Below are 21,303 nucleotides of genomic sequence, written 5' to 3'. Positions count from 1 at the left end.
TGTCATCCCTTGAAAGACTTCTGAACTAGTAAGGCTGGTAACATCTCGCAAGAGGACAAACCCTCACTCCCTAGACTTAGGGCAGCAACTCTGACTAGACTGTGATGGCTTTCACTCCTATGTGTGCCCCAGTCCAGCTCCCACACATCATCTCTGACTTCTCTGGGGACAGAGGGTCCTGTGACTGCAAACAGAAGGGGCTATTCTGCTAAAGACTGCACCAGACATGTGACCAAGCCATCCTAAGGTGGTTCCACCTATTATAGTGTCACCATATGGAAGAGAGGGACTTTTGAACAGAGTGGGGTTCAACCAAGTGGGTGTGGTCTTGGCACTGGAGACCTCAACGGGAGGTGGTGGAGGGCCAGGGGCCATGGAAGCAAAGGACCCAACAGAAACAGAAGCAGTGCCCATCAGGTAGAGCAGGGTCCCAGAGAGGAGACAGGGAAGGGCTCAGCAGCTGAGAATTGGCATGGAAGTCCCCACCTCTTGTTCCTGAGCATGGAGTGAGTCACACCAAAGCATCTTGGGTTTCCATATGCAAGGTGGGGATAAGATGCCATGAAATATAGCTCAAAATTAACTGTTTTCTTCTTCCATAGCAGCCCTCTGAGTCACATATCTTCCCCATGAAAAAAGATTGAGTTGTAAACATGCTTATCTTATAATAATTATCAGTTTATTCCTCTAAGAGATCCAGAGGCAATTTGAAATGTACATTTTTTTCTTATATTTCTGTTATTAAGAGTTTATTGTTTCACTGCGTTCCAAAAAGTGACAAATTCTTTTGTTGGCTCTATTTTAGCTTTTTTTTGGATACAGGTAATATATACATACAAGCATATTTATTTTTTTTGAAATTGAGAAGATGCAGATAGACAAAAAAGAAATAAAATACCAGTTACACAGATTCATTGTTAATCACGGGTGTATAATAATCCTTTTTGTTTTGCAATGTGTCATATAAATATACATATATGGCATGTATTTACACACATACTATATGTATATATGGTATATGTTATTCTCACTTTACACTACACAGTGAGCATCTCTCCATGCAAATGAATGTGACTACAGCTTAAATGAATAGAGCCGGGGTCAGAAGACAAGAGGTTGACAAGTCATATGGAAATCTAAACAGTATCGAAAGATCAGAATAAAATTATATCAGGTGTCTAGCAAGAAAATGCAGATCAAAAGAAAGCAGTGGCAATGTTAATAACAGAAAGTGACTGAATTCAGGGGAAAATGCATTAAATGGGATAAGGACGGTCCCGTGAATGCCTATGGTTAAAATGCAGAGCCCTGAATTTCTTTCTCAGACTTCTTATTTCTTCCAGGCACCTTTCCATCTCATCTACTTCTCTTGTCACTTCTTCGTGCTTCAAATGCCTGTAATCTATATCCTCCTTAAAATCTTCGAGAGACTGAAGCAGTCTCTGTCTAAAATTCCCTTCTATCCGCTGCTGTTCACATGCTCCGTAGGGGCGTTCTTCCTCTGTCTGTGGCATGCTGCCCTTGGGTTTCCCTTCATTTTCTTTGGAAGGCTTTTCCATGATGCCCTTTCCGGTTTTAGTCCATCCAGGAAGAAAGGTAGAGAGAGAGAGGTTAGTTACTTGGAAATCTGGGTTGTCAGTTTCTCCTTGGGTCAAGCCCTCCGAGACTGAACGTCCAGCTGTTTCCTTACTTCAACTCATTCCGCATCTGCTCCACCGCCCCCCCACCTCGCGCACGCAGGCAACCTACCATTTCCCTCAGAGAGAGAGGCTAACAGCCTCTCTAGCTGGCGGGAGACCAGGAGCAGGCGCGGAGGTGGACAGCAAAGCCACACATTGTACCCACCCTTCTCCCTTGCCGATTCCCAACCTTAGAAATCTCCGTCTAAGTGCCTCCCTCATGCTGACCTGCGGCGGTGAAGGGAGGTAGTTTCCTGATCTGCTCACCTTGAGAATACAGGCTGTTGGACCTGCAAGTAGAGGGAAAGAAGACAGGGAGGAGAGAGTGTCCTACCCATCAAGAGGTTCCAGAAACAAGAAGACAACATAATCTCATGAAAAAAAAAATCTGTCTTCACCACACATTTCCTGCTTCCTAGTTTTCTTCCTCCACGATTTCTGCCCCCACCTTCCAGGCTCAGGCCGGTTCTAGATGCTGCCCCCACACCACCCAAACCCGGAGGCACTGAGGCGAACTCTTTTCAAATTGTCTCTACGTTTTTCTGGTGCCCATTTCAGGATTCCAGCTTTCTCCACCCTCTAGCTCACACCCCAGGCCTAGCACTGTCTTCAAGGAACTGAAGAGAGGAAGAAGAGTCCAGAGAAAGCTTGCCAGGTGAGAGAAACTGATTATTTCTGAACGATCACCAAATCTCTGGATAGCCCTCAGTTGATTTCCACAGATCCCCTACGTTTCCCCCCTCCAACATTTGAAGTCTCTTCCACGAATTTTGAGGGAGCAGTCACTGAGTTCAGTCACTACTGTCCCAGGGCTCCCCGCAGCTCCCTTAGAAATCTACCTTTCTTGCCTTGGCACAAGCAAGCCGGTCTGTGGGGTGCTGAGGAGCTGGATACCGAGGGAAGAAACAGCCAGGAATATAAGGACTTGGGTTCACCTCAGCTCTTGGTCACGTGAGGATGATGTCATCCTCCAACTCTGGTCCTTACTTCTCCCTTCCACCAGCCGGGGCCTCAGAAGTGGACAGGCTTCCCCACCTCCCACCCCCCAGCACACCAGGCCCTGTCACTCATGTTTGTCATTGCTAATTCCAGAGGTCAAAAGTGGCCCCTTCTCCCTGGCAGTATTTGCCTTTCTCTGATTACCAGGGAGGGGCAACATCTTTGCACAGTTACAGTGTCTCTTATTACTTTTTTCATAGTTATGTAGAAAAGGATTGCTAGTCTTTTTTTTTTCTGGGCTGTAAGACAGGAAAAATGGAGAGCTTTCCTTCAGCAGACCTTCCCTCAACCACTGACAGCCGCCATTCCTTGAAACCAAATGGGAGAGATTAGGGTGAGTTAGGAAAGAATGCAATTGCTTGGCTTGTGTTTTTCACCTTTGTCTTGATAATTTCCTTCCCTCTCCAATTTCCCATAAATTAACTATGCCTTTAATAATGAAAAATACGATTAAAATGTGTACATTTGCAAAACCATTCAAGATGGGAGGATAAAAAGACCTAGCAACCTGTTTCCATTGCTGAAGTCATAATGTATATTTAGTCCCTTCGGGGAGATACATTCTTGGAAGTTTAAAATGCACAGGACAGCTGGAACCTACCCTTTGAAGGGGCTCTCACACATGTGAGATTCTTTCATTAGGAACACCCTGAAGCTGCACTCCCAGAGTCCCTTGCTCCTGAATTTCAAGTCTCAAAAAGTCAGTCGCACCTTGTTTTTTTTAGTTTGCTCTCAGTATCATGCTTGTTCCCTCCAAGTTTGCATCATGCCCATATTCTTTCATTCCCTTCAACATACCATCCCAAATATTCCAGCTTTTCTCAGCACCCTCACTCATAATCATGTAGGTTTTCATTTCTTTCAGACATCTGCTTTCTATTTACGTTTTGCTACACCACATGAAGCCATACTGTGGAATTAGGAGTTACTTATAGCACCAATGGAAAATGGTAAATTAAGTCACCCATCATGCCAAGCTTTTTGATGGCAAGGATTTGGGGAATCATCTAAAATGGATTTGTTACCTTAAAAAATGCAGAAAATCTAGTTTTTAAAACTGTTTTTATGAGAGCCCAGCGCAGTAGCCTAGCAGCTAGAGTCCCTGTCTTGAATGTGCCGGGATCCCATATGGGCGCCGGTTCTAATCTCGGCAGCTCCACTTCCCATCCAGCTCCTTGCTTGTGGCCTGGGAAAGCAGTGGAGGATGGCCCAAAACCTTGGCACCCTGCACCCGAGTGGGAGACCCGGAGGAAGCTCCTGGCTTTGGATCAGCACAGTTCTGGCCGTTGTGGTCACTTGGGGAGTGAACCAGTGAATGGAAGATTTTTTTTTCTCTGCCTCTCCTCCTCTCTATATATCTGCCTTTCCAATAAAAAAATAAATAAATCTTTAAAAAAATGTTTTTGTGAAAATTCTGATTCATCATGAATGTATTTACTAATCATTTTATGCAAATTATCACAGAGTAAAACTGCATGTTTCAAAAGAAGTCTTTATAAAAAGTTAACATTGTTATTATAGTTCCTAAGGAATGACTAATTGTGGTAGATGCAAAAGAGTTGTTTGGTAGGTGGAGGGTGGAGAATTTCTAAATTCTTTGTGAACAGTGTTTCATGCACGTATTGTACTAACAATTATCAAATGACTGGAAGAATCCAAATGTCAAAAAACTTAACATCTTAGTGAGAAGCGTGGCACTGGACAGACCCTCACTTGATTTTAATATACTCTCTGTGGTATGACCTTGGATGTAAAGTTTGGATACTAAATCTTCTCTGTGCCTTGTCTATGAAATGTAAATAATGGTTGCAAATATATCACAGAGTTGTTCTAACTAAATGGCAGTGTGTTTACTACATGATTGACAAGTTCCCTGTGCGCCAATAAATGACCAGGCTCCAATGATTACCTCCTATGGACCTTAAGGATTTTGCAAATCTAAGTTTGCACTCAGGTTCCACTGATATCCACTGCAGGCAGCCATCAACTCCTGGACTACTAAAACAGAATTTTGTTATCTTTTTGCCTTATTCTTGTTGCATTACCACACAATGATTATTCCAGACAGCAGACGTGATTATATTTCTGTCTTGCATTGTTTCACTTCATCCTCCAGCAGTTCTACTAGATAAAGACATCTTCAATTGATCTTCTGGGCATTTCAGAGTACCTCTTGGTTTCAAAAAAAGACTGCCATATAAAAACATGCAAAGGCAACCAAAAATGAAATATTGAGTTACATTTGATTTGTGTGCCTAGTATTATTGACTCTTGGGATTCATAGATGAGATCAGAGAGACACTGTGCATGCACCCTCCCGCAAAGAAATCCTCCAGAATTTGGGGTTACTTTCACAAAAACTTTAAAAAGGCATCGGAGGGGTCACAATGTGGCATAGTATATTAAACTGCTCTGTGTGATACTAGTATTTTACATGATACTTGTTTGAAACCTGGCTGCTCAACTTCCAATCCAGCTCCGTGCTAATGTGCCCATGAAAGGAGCTGAAGACAGCCCAAATGCTTGGGTCCCCGCATGTGAGAGACTCAGAAGAAACGCTTGACTCCTGGTGTTGGCCTGACCCAACCCTGGCTGCTGCAGACATTCGGGAAGTGAACCAACAGATAGAAGCTATCTCCCTTTCTTTCTTTCTGTATGTTCCTTTTTGTAATTCTGCCTTCACAATACATTAGAAACACAATGAATCTTTTAAAAAGATAAAAGCATGTAAGCCAGTTCTACCTAGAACACAATTATTTTTCTCCTACAAGTTGTTATAAGGAGACAGGTGGGAGTGGAAGATTTTGTGGGCGAGTTTAGTGTTATAATTATAACAGCAAGAATCCCAGCAGCACCAAATACTTTCATAATGTTTCTTAAGGAATAGGGACCCTCTTAAGTGATATATATATAATCAATATTTATTGATACTCAGAATACTGTTATAAGGAAACTAAGGAGTTCAGAGAACAAGCAACTTCTTGATAGTCACACATTTAGTAGTGAAGAGCAAATTTTCTTTGTAACTTTTTAATTGACAGCTAAAAATTGTTTATATGGATTGTGTGCAACACGATGTTCTTAAGTATACATACATTGTAGCATAATTAAGGCAAACTAATTAACACACACATTAACTCATATAGTTAGCATTTTGTGATGAAAACACTAAAACATATTTTCTTGGCAGTTTTCAACAATACCAGTCCTGTGGCCAGCACCATGGTGCAGTGGGTAAAGCCATCACCTATGGTGCCAGTATCTCACATGGGTGTTGGTTTCAGTCCCTGTTGCTCTACTTCCCATGCAGCTCCCTGCTTATGTACCTGGAAAAGGCAGCATAAGACCATGAGGAAGCTCCTGGTTTCAGAACGGCCCAGCTCCAGCTATTGTGACTATTTGGGGAGGTGAACCAGAGGATGAAAGATCTCTCTGTCTCTCCCTCTCTGTGTATCCTTTCCTTCAAATAAATAAATGGATTTAAAATATGAATACAAATCCTATGCATCTATAGTCACCATGTTGTAAAATATTTCTTTTGAAATTATTCTTGCCATCTAACTGAAAGTATTAAACCTGTCACCATCTCCCAATACACTGTCCTCAAACTTTGGTAATCATCATTTTATTTTATTTCATTTCTGCTTCTATGAGTTCCAATGTTTATATCCTACATGTAAGTGAGATCCTATGGTATTTCTGTGCATGTATATTTCATTTAAATGCCCACCAGCTTCATCAATATTGTCACAAATAGTTTTTTCATGTTTGTAATATTGAATAATAATATTCTGTTGTGTATATATACCACATTTTCTGCATTCATTTATTTGTTAGTAGATACAGGTTTGTTCTCATGAATATTGAGCATGGGAATATAGGTATCTCTTTGAAATACTAATTTCATTCACCCAGAAGTGCCAGAAGTGGGATTGCTGGATCATATGTTAGTTGTATTTTATTTCTTGAGGAACTTCTATGTTTTTTCACAATGACTGTACTGAACTATGCCAACAGAGTTCAAGGAATTCCTTTCTCCATATACTCCCAACACTTGTTAAAATCTTTTGCCTTTTTAACGATAGGCATTTTAACAGGTGTGAAGTGATCTCTCATTACTGTGTTAATTTGCAGTTCACTAATCATTACTTATGTGGAATATTTTTTTTAATGTGGCCATTGGCCATTTGTATATTTTCTATTTTCTATTTTGAGAACTGTCAATTCAGTCCTTTGTCTATTTTTAAAAATATTTATTAGTTGAGAGAGATAGAGAGAGAGGCATCTGATTGTTCGCTTACCAAATGCCTACAATTGATGTTTCTGGATCAGGCTAATGCCAGGTCTCCCATGTGGGTGGCAGCAACCCAGTTACTTGAGTCTGACCTCTCAGGCTCTGGACTGACAGGATTTGGAGTCAGGAGCCAGACTTGGCCATTGCACTCAAATAATCTGATTGGGACAAGAGCTTATTGCTGCTATGCCGAACACCTACCTTTTGTCTGTATTTTTTTTAAAATTGTTTTTGATACAGTTTATTTGCCGCTGGGGTCTCCCTTCTCCCCCCCACCCCCGCTCCGTTCCCTCCCCTTCTGTTTCACAATGGGTGTCTTTTGTGAATTTTCCCAAGTCCATCATGCTGCCGCTGGAGTGTCTGTTTTTTTAAATTGGATTTTTTTTTTTTACTATTGAAGGGTTTTTGAACTTTATGTATTTATATTTTAACCCCTTATAGATTATGGTTTGCAAATATTTCTCTTATTATATAATTTAATTCTTCATTCAGTTTATTTATATTTTTGCTATTAGAAACTTTTTACTTGGCTGTAATCCTACATACCTGTTTCGCTTTTGAAGCCTGTGCTTTTGGATTTACATCCATAAAATCATTTCCTGGAATAAATGAAAAAACAAAAAAAAATTTTAAATTATTTCCTGGGTCAATGCCATAGAACTGTTCTCTCATACTTTATCCTATTAGTTTTTTTTTATTAATTATTTTGCCTCACGTGACAGTTTCATAGGCTCTGGGAATCCTCCCACCCCTCCCCCTCCCCTCCCCCCTGGTGGATTCCTCCACCTTGATGCAGTATTACAGTTCAAATTCAATCAAGATTCTTTCCTTGCAAATGAATACCAAGCATAGAGTCCAGCTACTTATTGTCCAGATGGGTTGAACAGTTTCTTGGGGAGACCATTTCTGGTCCGAAGTTAGAGCTGGTAGAATATCATCCCAGTCAATTAAGAGTCCCAATATAACATCAACAACAATTTGCAATATTATGGAATTGACATGGTTTTGAGTAACCAGTATGTTAAAGAAAAAATGCAAGTTCTTAACCACATCCTATGATTAGCTCATTGACATTTCAATTTTAGTCTATATACAGGACTGGCTGCTATATACCTTAAAATGGCTACAGGGTACTATTAAGCAGTCTCGTGTCTATTTCATTTTAGTATTTAGCCATTTGTTGTGTTGAAGTATGATTTGCTGATCTTGGCAGATTTTAGGATAATCTAAACTGGCTTGTAACTCTAACAAGACATTTGTCGACAATTAAGGTGCAGAACATTTTTTTGGGGGGGTGTGTGCAGGAAAATCCTCAACACCATGGTGAGGAGTGACTAATCTTTGTGTCCCACCCAGCGAGGCATGAGCCAATCCACGCCAGCTCTTTCCTGTCAGATTCCAAGCTCTACTTTTTGTTGTTTATCTATTTTAGGTTTTTTTAGTTTGTATGATTGTTTGTTTGCTATGAGGGGTTTTCGGAGCGATCCCGATGGTCATTGCGAGGGAGGGCGGGGGTCCAGAGGTGGAGCCAGGCTCGGACCAGAGAAAGCTCTCCTCCCTGGTCCCGAAGGACGTTTATTGTTCTTCTGTTTCTGCAGACTGCTCAGGGCTTCTGGTTGTCTTTCCGATGACGTTTATCCTATTAGTTTGAGAATATATGCACTTGCTTTTTATTCTTTTATTTCGAGTTGATTTTTGTATATAATATGAAATAAGTGTCTATACATATTTTACCATACTATGTTCTTGGCATTATTGTCAAAAATCAATTGACCTTAGATTTATCAGTTTATTTCTGGGCTTTCTATTCTGTTTCACTTGTCCATACATTTGTTTTATGACTGCACCACATCATTTTGATTACTGTAACGGTAATGTTTAATTTTAGGTGTCACCTTAAAAACACCTATAAACCTACAAAAAGTGTTACTTCAATTGTGGTAGTGTGGGTGTTTCCAAACAGGATTAGCATTAGAGTCTGAGTGAGTGGACCAGGTGGGAAGAATTGGCCTCAAAGCGGAAGGACACCATCAACTGGTGGGAGAATAAACACAGAAGATGATTTGGTTTCTCTGAGAGTTGGGACATACTCTACTCCCTCCTAAGAAATCAGATGCTGGTCTTTGAACTCCAGGCCATACAGAAGCATTTCCCTTGCTTTCAGCTTCCCTGGCTTTGAGGCCCTTGATTTTGGACTGAGTTCTGTGACTAGTTTTGCAGGGTATCCAGCCTACACACAATCTGTCTTGGGACTCAGCTGCCATAATCAAGTGAGCCAATTAACCTTTGTGGATCTCTCTCTCTCTCTCTCTCTCTCTCTCTCTCTCTCTCTCAAGTGGGGAACTCCAGACCAGGGCATGCCATCCTGGCTGCCAGGTGGGGGCACTGCAGATTGTCCTGGGTAAGGGACCTAGGCATGCATTGCCATGGCAGAGGCTGAGGGCATGTCTCAGAGGAAAGGAAGGACTTTTTAGGTCTTTAACAGACCAGGCCACTGCATGTGTGTGAGAGAGCTGAGATGGAGTGGTTTACAGGGGGAAAACCTGAGGGCATGATGTCTGGGTCAGGCCAACGCACCTGTTCACATGACAGACCTAGACTGGGCTAAATAAACAGTATTGCTTGCCACCCGTTGACACATGTGAAAGCTGGAGGTGGGGACATGCCTCACTGGGCTAGGAAGCAAAATCGGACCAAGAGTGTTGGAGCAGCAGGTGGGCCACATCAGCATGGGTCACACCACACACCAGAATGTGAGAGAACCAGGCCTGTGGGCAGATTAGGTAAGGGACTTGTGGACTCACCTCTGTGGGAATACAGCACCTGCCACTTTGTGTGAGAGCTGGGGGTTGTGATAGGCCAAGACAGGCTGGAGTACAGAACTCACCTGACAGGAATACACCTGGCACTCACGGGAGCTGGGGCTGGGAGAAGGCTCAGCTGAATCAGGCTGTGGCACCTGCTGGCACATGCAAAGGCTAGGACTGAGGGCAGACCATGCCAAGCATGGCCCTTGCCCCCACTGGCATCCATGACATCTAGTGCTAGGAACAGGCTTAGTAGGGGAACTTGGGGAACTGCTTTTCCAGGTCACAAGCAAGGAACTATATGGGAAGTGGAACAGCTGAGATACAAACTGGCACCCATATGGGATCCTGGTGCTTGCATGGTGTGGGCTTTAGCCACTATGCTACCGCGCCAGGCCCTCTATCCCTCACACTGATTTCTCCTCAAGCATTACAATGGGTGGTCCTTCATGAACAGTCATAGGACCATCATGCTTTTTAAAATATTTATTCATTTTTATTGAAAGGCAGATATACAGAGAGGAGGAGAGACAGAGAGGAAGATCTTCCATCCGCTGATTCACTCCCCAAATGACTGCAACAGCTGGAGCTGAGTCAGTCCGAAGCCAGGAGCCAGAAGCCTCCTCTGGGTCTCCCACGCGGGTGCAGGGTCCCAAGGCTTTGGGCCACGCTCAACTGCTTTCCTAGGCCACAAGCAGGGAGCTGGATGGGAAGCGGGGCCAGCTGGGATTAGAACCGGTGACCATATGAGGTCCCGGGAGTGCAAGGCGAGGACTTTAACTACTATGCTGTCGTGCTGGGCCCAAGAACATCATGCTTTTATTGAGGTATTTCGTGACACTGTGAACATGGACAATGTTGGAGAGTCTAGCATCTTACTGTTAGGACAGTTTCAGCTGTTTCACTGGGTGTCTGTCTTTCATCTGGATGACTTACTGCACTGTGTCTCCACATCTGAACGTATCAGTCTCTGCTACACTTGTATTATACATCCATTTAAATACAGAGTCAATGAACACAGTCCACAACAGAGGAAAAGATAAATTTTATCAACATGAAGTTAAGAAACATGCTACAAAAATATCAATGCATTGTTAAGAGTGATTAAAAATCAATTCAAAAACATTCTTGTAGAAATTGATACTACTGGGCCCGGCGGCGTGGCCTAGCGGCTAAAGTCCTCGCCTTGAAAGCCCCGGGATCCCATATGAACGCCGGTTCTAATCCCGGCAGCTCCACTTTCCATCCAGCTCCCTGCTTGTGGCCTGGGAAAGCAGTCCAGGACGGCCCAAAGCCTTGGGACCCTGCACCCGCGTGGGAGACCCGGAAGAGGTTCCAGGTTCCCTGCTTCAGATTGGCGCGCACCAGCCCATTGTGGCTCACTTGGGGAGTGAATCATTGGACGGAGGATCTTCCTCTCTGTCTCTCCTCTGTGTATATCTGGCTGCAATAAAATGAATAAATCTTTAAAAAGAAATTGATGCTACTGCATGATCCATGTGGCTCTGGCAAAATTACAGTTAAAACTGGAACATCATTACCTATTTTATGTAGCAAAAACAGTGTTGAAAGTGACATTTACAACCTCAGATGTTTACAGTCAAACTGTCTCATGGATGATAAATTAATGAATCACAAGAACTTATAGAAGTAGATACAAAATAATTTGGAAGTATGAAAAGGTAAAATTCACAGCAAAAATTATTGTATTTGACACTACAGAACTGCAAATTGAAACAAGAAAGGGCCATTCTCTAAGAAGATGAGCAACACAACCCCTCAATCATGTTAGCAGTGAGTATTACCTGGGGACAATCACTTAAAACCTATGTAGCACTATTAAATACTATTTAAAGCACATTTAAATTTAAATGGGTTAAAAGATAAATAACAAATTAAAAATATTTTGGTGATGCAACTAAAACAGTGCTTGGGGGAGATTTGTAATTTTAAATGTTTATATTGGGAAAAATGAAAAATTTTAAATTGCTTATATAAATGTCCATCTATAATGCTAGAGAAAAAGAAATATTATTTGCAGAATTGTATTGTGGAGAACAATAAGTTAAAAATATGAATTAAACAGAAAGAAATAACATTAGTGATAGAAATCTATGCAAAATGAAAATATTTGTTTAAAAACTAAAGCCAATGTTAGTTCTTACAAAATGTTAATGAGACCCATACAATTTTCGTGAGTGCACAATAAAACAGAGACACAGAAATATGAAAATCGGGATATAAATAAGGGATGTTGCCAAAATAATTAGTAATAATTAATATAAATTAAAATGCTTCTTTTTGTTATGAGAGACTTTTCCCCATAAAATTGTGTTAGCCTGTTTTGTTGTTGTAGGTATTTGGTGATTTTTAAAGAAAAGATGTGTATTTTGGCTCATGGTTTTCCAGGTCAAAGATCAAGAGTCTACATCTGGCAATGGCTTTCTTGCTGGTAGTCTCCCTTGTGCAGGGGCCATGCTAATCTTCTCTGTATCATTCCAATTTTAGTATATGTGCTGCCAAAGCGAGCACTCTTGCTGGTAGTCTCAAGGGCAGCAAGTGACAAAGACATTGGGAGTATGTGCATGTATCCTTTGATTTCAGTTTTTTTAAAAAAAAGTCACAGTATTCAGCTATCCAGGAGGAGGAGAGTCTCCATCCCACTTTGAAACATCAAAGTTAGATTAAGTTTTCACTCTGAATATTTGGAGATTAAACTCCATCTTGCATATCAGAGGGGGAACAAGTTGTACTCAACCATTTCAAAAGTTAACGTCAGGCAAATTCCTTGAAAATTGAAACATTTTAATTTAAGGAAAAAGAAACCCTTGAAACTGACTAGTTCTACATAAAATATATTCATATAAATATAATTTTCTATGGTGATTATACTGCTGAATTTTATGAATTATTTATAAAAATAACACCAACATTACACAAAATGTCTTAGAATTTAGAGTACACAGTTGGTGCTGTTTAAAAATTTACTTTTTTGTTTAATACAAAGAGAGGAAGAGAGAAATGGAGAGAGCTATTGGCTTGTTCACTCCCCAAAGCCACCAGGGCTAGGCCAGGCCAAAGTCAGAAAGGAGGAACTCCATCCAGGTCTCCCACTGTGTATTATACTTGATCTTAGCCAAAAGGCTGAGAAGCGATCCCCACTGTGTATTAAGGGCCCAAATACTTGTGCCATATTCTCTGCCTCTGAGATGCATTAACAGGGATCTGAATTGGAAGTGAACAAGCTGGGATGCAAACTGGTGCTCACATGGAATGCTGGTGTAAGAAGGAGTCAGTCCCTACAAATCTTTTTAAGAGCCCAGAATAATCCTTGCACCCAAGCCTGGCAAAGCTATTACAAGAAAAAAATAGTGTAGGTATAAGAAGGAAAATCCTCACCAAAATTCTAGCATACAATATCCATCAGTATATGAAAAGGATAAGATCAAGTGAAGTTTATCTGAGAAATGCAAAGATGATTTAGCATTCCAAAATGGAGTAATGTACTCTAGTAATGATCAGAATAAAAGATACTTTTACTATAATAGATTATAAAATATTTGAAAAAGTTCATAATTTAAAAAATATTCTCAGCAAAAATCCCCAGTGATAAAGGAAATTCACCATAAATCTGCAAGTAATAAAATTACTGGTGAAATATTAGAGTTCCTCAGTCTTCTTGACATTGAGGATCCTAGGATGACATGAAGTGGCTGGCACCCATCATCAGGCACTGATGTGATTTGGCTGTTGTGAGGGGCCTCTTCCCTTCTCACTGTCATCACCCTAGATAAAGGAGGGGGAAGAAATGGAAGCATTTATCTCATCCACTTCCCCCATGCCTTGACCCTCCCCACCTTAATCAGTGGTCCACATAGGCATACATCCTTCTCAACTATATAAACCACATGAAAATAAAATAAATTGTAAAAAGAAAATATTAGAGTTCTCTCTCCACCATTACTGAGAATAAAGGAAATGTGTTACTCTCACTGTTTCTTTTCAACACTGTACTTTACTTGTAGATAGCACCATTTTTTATTGAAGAAAATTCTTGCTGTTAGAATAAGTTTTTAGCAAACTTGTGGGCTGCAAGCTCAATGTTTTAAGATCATTTGTGCAACCTGGAACTGGACATGAGCTGGAACTGGGGCAGACCGGGCCAGTCCAGGGTACAGCACCTGTCAGGATATGCCAAGGTGAGATGGACCAAACCAGACTGGGCTGCAGCACCCACCAGCACACATGAGACCTGGGGTAGCGGGTGCAAGTGTGGTAGGCTTGCACTGCTATTGGAAATAATACAGCAGGAAGTGAAAAGCCAGAAAAAGCAATTAGGCCCTTATTGCAAAAGCCCACTAGGAACTACACTCTGCCAACAGCCTTGTGGTTAGGAAGTAGATTCTCCAACAGTTGAGCCTTAAGATGAGACTGGAGCCTTTTTTAATTTTTTTTAAAGATTTATTTATTTTTATTGGAAAATCAGATATACAGAGAGGGGGAGAGACAGAGAGGAAGATCTTCCATCCGCTGATTCACTCCCCCAAGTGGCCTCAACAGCCGGAGCTGAGCCAATTTTGAAGCCAGGAACCCGAAGCCTCTTACTGCGTGGGTGCAGGGTCCCAAGGCTTTGGGCCGTCCTTGACTGCTTTCCCAGGCCACAGGCAGGGAGCTGAATGGGAAGCAGGGCCAACAGGACTGGAACCATTGCCCATGTGAGATCCCGGCGTGTGCAAGGTGGACTTTAGCCTCTAGGCTACCACGCCGGACCCTGGGGCCTTTTTTAAACACCTTCCTTAATTTTATCCTTGTGAGAGACCTTGGGATAGCTAAACTGCATGTCATTTCTTGACCTACAGGTAATATAATGATAAATATTTGTTTTAAATTACCAATTGTTGAGATCATTTGTTAGGCAGTAATAGGTAACTAAACACATACAGTGAAATACTAAATGGGAACTAGCTACTTATGCTGATGGTAACATGAATGAAACCAGGCACAGAACAGTAGATATAATCTGAATTTGTTTACACAGTAATTGTAAACAGATATCTGTACTGACAGGAGTCAGATTACTGTTTCTCAGAATGTTTGTTGGGGTACGGATGGTAAAGTGGCATGATTTTCTAAATAATGGAACTGTTTCACATCTTAACTGCAATAGTGATTATGTTAGACATGCTAGCCAATGCTTGTCACTTGAAATTTCCCACCCCCCATCCCACATTTATTTGAAAGGCAGAGTCACATAGAGATGGAAAGACAGAGGGAGAGAGATCACCCATCCGCTTGCTCATTCCCTGAATAGCTGCAAAAGATGGGTTTGGCCAGGCTGAATTCAAGGCCTGGAACTTCATCCTGGTCTCCCACATGGGTAGCAAGGACCCAATTACTTGGGCTGTCATTGACCGTTTTCCCAGGCACATTAGTAGGGAGCCAGATCAGAGGCTGAGTAGTTGGGACTACAACAGGTGCTCTAATATGGGATGCCAGCATTGCAGGTGTTGGCTTAACCCACCATGCCAGAACACTGGTTCTCTGAAATTTATTCTCCATATGTGCACAATTCACTATATATAAATTGTATCTTTAATAGCTATTCAGTAAAAGTTATCAAAACAAGGTAATCCAAATACTTCTGTAAAACAGCCAAACCACTTTAGACTAAATAGATATCACACTATTGTCATAACTTTGTAGTGGTTTATTCCAGGTTGGCATTGACTGAGTTAAAACTGAATGAAAACTTGAATGATTATATGCAATTGAAGGAAAAGAACTATAAAACTAGTTAAATATCTGAACTATCCAAATGATAGGGTATTTTAATTTTTTATAGAGATGTATTAATTTGAAAGGCAAAGTTGAAAATAAGGGGTAGAGAAAGAGAGAGAGATCTTCCATCTGCTAATTCACTCTCCAAATGTCTGCAAAGGCTAGAGGTGGAAGGGTCTGAAGCCAGGAGCCGGCAGCTGCACCTGGGTCTCCCACATGGATGTCAGGGATACGTGAACTCAAATCATCACCACTACCTCACAGGGTGGGCATTAGTATGAAGTTGGAGCCAAGAGTCTGCTCTAGACTTCGACTGAAGCACTACAACAGGGGAGGCAAGCATCTCAAGTGGTGTCATCCCTACTGTACCAAATGCTTTCTCCCAGTATTGTCCTATGTTAAATTTCATATTTATTTACATTTTCTACTTACCTACTAGTTTTCACTTCATCTTTTTCTTTTTTCTTACAGTTATTTGCAACAGAACTTTGGCTGTTTGATTTGCAGAGTTTCCTACAGACTGGATTTTGCTGACTTTCTGCATTATGGTAGGTCAACCTGACACTGTTTTGTGGAAACTGACAAAAGACATCTAGAGATATGATTAGGGTTTTTTTTATCTCTTTGGATCAGAGACATTCCTGCCTTATTTTATGAAGAGGCACTCATAATTCTTTTTTTTTTTGTACATTGTCAGCCATTGATGCTTAATGCTGTGGAACAAAGGCCTATAATTTTAATGTGCTGAACCATTGTGTGTTTTTTTTTTTTTTTTATTGTTAATTATTTTGCATTATGTGAACCATTGTGTTTTAGAGGTCTCCAGCAACAACCTAGTAAACTTCACTCTTTATACTTTCTGAAATTCAGGTTTTTTTTTTTAAGTTTACTTACCTATTTTCTTTTTTTTTTCTTTTCTGAAAGGAGAGAGAGAGCGAGTGAGTTAGTCAGCCAGAGCTTGCTCAGGCTAAAGTCATTAGCCTAAAACTCCACCAAGGTCTTCCATACGGGTTTAAGGGTCCCAAGCCTTTTATATTGTCTCTACACATGCATTATGAGTTTTTAAAAATGTGTGTATACATATATGTATGTATAAATACTAATAGTTACATGTGTATATATGTGTATACACATGTGTTTGCATACACATATGTGTATATATACATATACATACACACATATGTATGTGGATATATATTTTTCTTAAATCTTTTCTTAGCCCTCTGTTAGTATTTTATGTTCATCTTTGAATTAGGTGTTGTAGCTTTAATATTAATTAACCTACCTGCCTTATTAATTTTCTGGTAATACTGTATTGAAATCTCAGAGTATTGTCTGATTCTCCTGCCTTCCATAGCCAGCAAGGCCCTGTCTTTCTACACTGTAACAGCTGAATCTGTCACTTTTCTGGTTTAAACCCTTATCATCTTACTTTTGAAATATTAGGGCACACCATGCTCTGATGTCCCTATCTCTAATTTCTCCCCCTCCTGTCAGATGAGCTTCAGTAAGATGTCCAAGGTTACATAGCTGATTAGTGACACGCCTGGGAACTAATCCAGGTTCTAGAATGAAGACTGTTTCAATACGCCTTTATTGTTCTCTCCTATTTTCTTTATCCACTTTCATTCATATGTTCACTAAAGAGTCAGTAGTTATTCTGGGGCTTTCCAGAGTGCCCAGTATTTCCTATGTGTTTTGAGTGAAGATGACGGAGTCTCTGAAAAGCGAACTACATTAGTGACAAGTATCTGCTACCCGGATATATCAAATACCCCTTCACGAGGTCATTTAGAGTAAAAGCTAAAAGGCAGTGTGGACTGTCAGGCCAATAAGGTTCTAAGAGAAGGCAATTGCTTAGAAACAGTGCTGAGTGTCTATTAAGTGCAAAGTGCAGAGGATGTAATGATGAGCAAACAACAGTACGACTGCAGCCTTGATCAAGTTCGGTAGTGGGTGAGGTAGCCTAAACCTGTCACATAAAGATGATCATTTACGTGAACGCTATAAAGGGCAAGTTCAGGGCATGGTAAGAGCAGGTACATGGAGAACAAACATTTATTGATGTTCAGGCAAAAGTAGCGTGGATGAGGGTTTTTTAGGTAGTGGCAACAGTATATGTGAAGACCCTGAGACTGGAAATGCTTGGGAGTAAAAGCACAGTTCAAAACATTTGTGGACAGGTGGGCTTTGACCTAGTGGTTAAGATATTGCTTGGAACACTTGCATTTCCATGTCAGGGTACCTTGGGTTTGAGTGTTTGTTGGTTCCAGCTTTCTGCCAAGTTGCAGTGTGGGAGACAGCAAGTGATAGTCCAAATGATGGAGCTTCTACCCCTCACAAGGGAGATCTTGATTGAGTTCCTGGTTTCTGACTTCAGACTAGCCCAGCCCTGACTGTTGTAGGCATTTAGGGAATAAACCCATAATTGTGAGTTCCCTCTATGACTGATGACTGTTTCTCTCAGATATATATATATATATATATATATATATATATATATATATAAAACATTATATATTATACATAATATATGATATATAGATATTATATATTATGTATAATATATATATTAAAGTTTGTGTGAAATTTGAAAAGATAAGTTTATTTGGCAGGGTATCAGGATGCAAAATTAGTGAACATAAATCAATGACCCTGGTATACACAAACAACTCCATGGCTGAGAAAACTTGTAAGTATAGAGTCCCCTTGAAAATAGCAGAAAAAACTCTTAAACACCTTAGAATAAATCTAACCAAAGAGTTAAAGACCTCATGATGAGAATTACAAATCATTTTTAAAAGAAATAAAAGAAGACAATGAAAGATGGTGAAATTTGTCATGTTCCTGGATTGGCAGGATCAACACCATCAAAATGTCCATGTTACAGAAAGTAATATACAGATTCAAGGCAATCCCAATTGAAATCCCAACACCATTCTTCTCAGAAATAGAAATGATACAAAAATTCATGTAGAAACACAAGAGACCATGAGTAGCCAAAGCTATCCTGAAGAACAAAAATCTAGCTGGAGGAATCACAAGTCCAGACCTCAAGCCATACTACAGGGAAGTGGTCATCAAAACAATCTGGTATTGCTACAGAAATTGAGAAGATCGATGGAACAGAATAGAAACCCCAGAAGTGAATGCACATATGTACAGCCAACTATTTGACATGGGGACTGAAAATAATCCAGGGGAAAAGCCTGGTCTCTTCTACAAACACTGGAACAATTGGATAATAGCCTGCAGAAGTCAGAAGCCAACCCCCACCTCCCAACTTATCTAAAAATCCACTCTAAATGGATCGAGGACGTAAATCTGCACCAAGAAACCATCAAACTATTTGAGAAAAACATAATAATAAGCAAGATACAGGCGTTTGTAAAGACTTCTTAGAAAAGTCACCAAAAGCACAGGTAGTCAAAGCCAAAATAAACAAATGAAGCTACATTAAACTAAGAAGCTTCCATACAGCAAAAGAAATGATCACCAAAGAAAACCAACAGAATGGGAGAAAATCTTTGTACACTGTATAACAGATAGGGGCCTAATACCCAGGATTTACAAAGAACTTCAAAAACTCAATGACAGCAAAACAATCCTGTGAAGAAATAGGCAAAGGAAATGAACAGGAATATAAATAAATGCAAATGGCTAATAGACAAAAAATGCTCAGGTACCCTGGCTATTAGGAAAATACAAATACAAGCCATATTGAGATTCTACTTAACTTCAGTGAAACTAGTCTACATTCAGAAATCTACTAACACCTGCTAGCATGAATTTGGGGAGTAAGATACCATATTCCACTGTTGGTGGAAATGTATGCTAGTGAAGCAACTATGGAAGTCAGTATAGAGAGTGCTAAGAGAACTGAAAACAAATCTATGGTATGTCCCAATGATCCCACTACTGGGAATATATGCAAAGCAAATGAAATCTATCTGTAGATGAGAAAGTGATCTGTAAACGTGCATTTGGAGCAGCACAATCCACATAGCAATGGCATGAAAACAATCCAGATGTCTATCAAAAGAGGAATAGATAAAAAGACTGTGGTGCACATTTTACTCAGCCATGAAAAAGAATGAAATTTTACCATTTGCAACAAAATGGTCTCAACTAGAGATCATTATGCTCAGTGAAACAAGTCAACCCCAAAAGGACAAATATATTCTTTCTAATATATGGCAACTTTTATGCAATATACAAAATAATTAGCTATAAATATAAATATAAATATAAATATAAATATAAATATAAATATAAATATAAATATAAATATAAATATAAATATATATATATATCTCCTCATAGATGAACTGTATAATCTGTATAATGAAGAGGAGCATACCAAGAAGTGAAGATAGATTGCAATATGTGTCTCTGCTCGTGAATAAAAGCAGGACTCCCAAGGAAACTGTTAAATGTACTTTGACAATAGGATGCTACACTTTCTATCATTGTCTATGCCTACAATGCCATGATACACTTAATTAGCAGAATATTGGACTTGTGACTGTTGATAAAGGACTATACTATTGTAATACTATGGAGTAAGCAGTGGAGGAAGGAATGCAGAGGGGAGGAGGGAATTTCTGTGCTTGTGGAACCATATCATGAACAATAATAATAATAAACATTTCAGTCATGAAAAGGGCTTAATTTCAAACAAAATGTTATATATTATGCTCATGTATACATTTGACTTACAGTAAGTATAGTCTGGGGTAGAAAATTATTCTGGAAATTCAAAAATATATCAGAAGTACATTTGTTTAAAATGTTGCACACATTCATTTATTAAATATTCAGCTAGAAAATCTGTATTAAAAATAGATAACTACTCTTTCCTTACAGTGGTTAGCCTTGGCAACCATATCAGGTGTGCAAGAACTCCCTCATTCTGAACTGATCATTACCTGATAAGTTCAGAGATAGACATATGGAAGACCTGCATCTTGACTGGTTGCCATGAACACTTACAAAGATGAACTAATCTGAGGAAGGTGGACCAACTGCCCAGTAACAATGGGTAAAACAAGACTGTTAATTATGTTACTATGTCTCTGTGATCTCTACTTTTCCTGTTTTTACAAGACCCTCAGATCTTTGTAATGATATATTGGAAGAAACCTAAGAAAACTGGTGTCTGAGAGTGGCTCACTCACTCGCTCGCCTAATAGTGAGTCCCCTGGTCCTCACTATCTTATTTTATATCTTGTGTTATCTCTGATTCTCTCTACTGCTATCTTAAATCTTGTATTAAGTCATTCAGCTCCCAGATTTCAGCCTCATTTTTTTTTGCAAGATTATTGTGTGCTGGCTGATACGGAAATCCATGTATTCTGATGTAGAATACTAGCAACCCCAAGCATGTTTTAGCCTCTGACCAAATAAGAGAGAATGAGATCTTTCATGCAGGAGCCTGGGCCGTTTTCCACTGCTTTCACAGGCACATTAGCAGGAAACTGAATCAGAAGTGGAGCAGCTGGGACTCGAACTGGCCACCCACATGGAATGCTGGTACTGCCAGTGGTGACTTAATTCACTGTGCAGGAAGCACCAGCCCTGAGATCCAGTTCAATTTGTAACATTAATATGCAACAAATTTTTCTTAGACATAGAGAAAAATCTATGTATTATACTATTCGGAGTTGTGTGTGGATGTGTTCTTGATTACTTTTCCAAAATTAGACTGATTTTTAAAATGTGTCACTCCTTTTATTCCAGAACACTA

The 21,303-nt window shown here is 40.0% G+C and overlaps 3 protein-coding genes and 1 non-coding gene across 5 annotated transcripts in view; 2 read left to right on the top strand and 2 right to left on the bottom strand.

The window, feature by feature from the left end:
- Positions 1 to 21,303, top strand: part of LOC101520270 (protein BEX1) — a 184,774-nt gene that overhangs the window by 19,084 nt on the left and 144,387 nt on the right. The window lies entirely within an intron of this gene.
- Positions 1 to 21,303, top strand: part of LOC101521002 (protein BEX2) — a 49,145-nt gene that overhangs the window by 19,001 nt on the left and 8,841 nt on the right. The gene's annotated exons all lie outside the window — the stretch shown is intronic.
- Positions 1,112 to 1,559, bottom strand: TCEAL7 (transcription elongation factor A like 7). The gene has a single exon (XM_004590154.2). The coding sequence runs from the start codon at positions 1,557 to 1,559 to the stop codon at positions 1,257 to 1,259; it is 303 nt and encodes a 100-aa protein (XP_004590211.2). The 3' UTR covers positions 1,112 to 1,256.
- On the bottom strand, positions 12,206 to 12,311 carry LOC118760523 (U6 spliceosomal RNA). Its single transcript, XR_004996831.2, has one exon. It is a non-coding gene; the product is annotated as a U6 spliceosomal RNA (small nuclear RNA).

This window comes from Ochotona princeps, chromosome X, assembly GCF_030435755.1.
Source record: "Ochotona princeps isolate mOchPri1 chromosome X, mOchPri1.hap1, whole genome shotgun sequence".
NCBI classification, from domain to species: domain Eukaryota; kingdom Metazoa; phylum Chordata; class Mammalia; order Lagomorpha; family Ochotonidae; genus Ochotona; species Ochotona princeps.
The sequence above is the reverse complement of the archived record's forward strand: the minus strand, read 5'-3'. Positions and strand labels throughout refer to the sequence as shown.

Coding starts and splice junctions, on each gene's coding strand:
- TCEAL7 (XM_004590154.2), bottom strand. CDS start 1,559: ATGGAAAAGCCTTCCAAAGAAAATGAAGGGAAACCCAAGGGCAGCATG.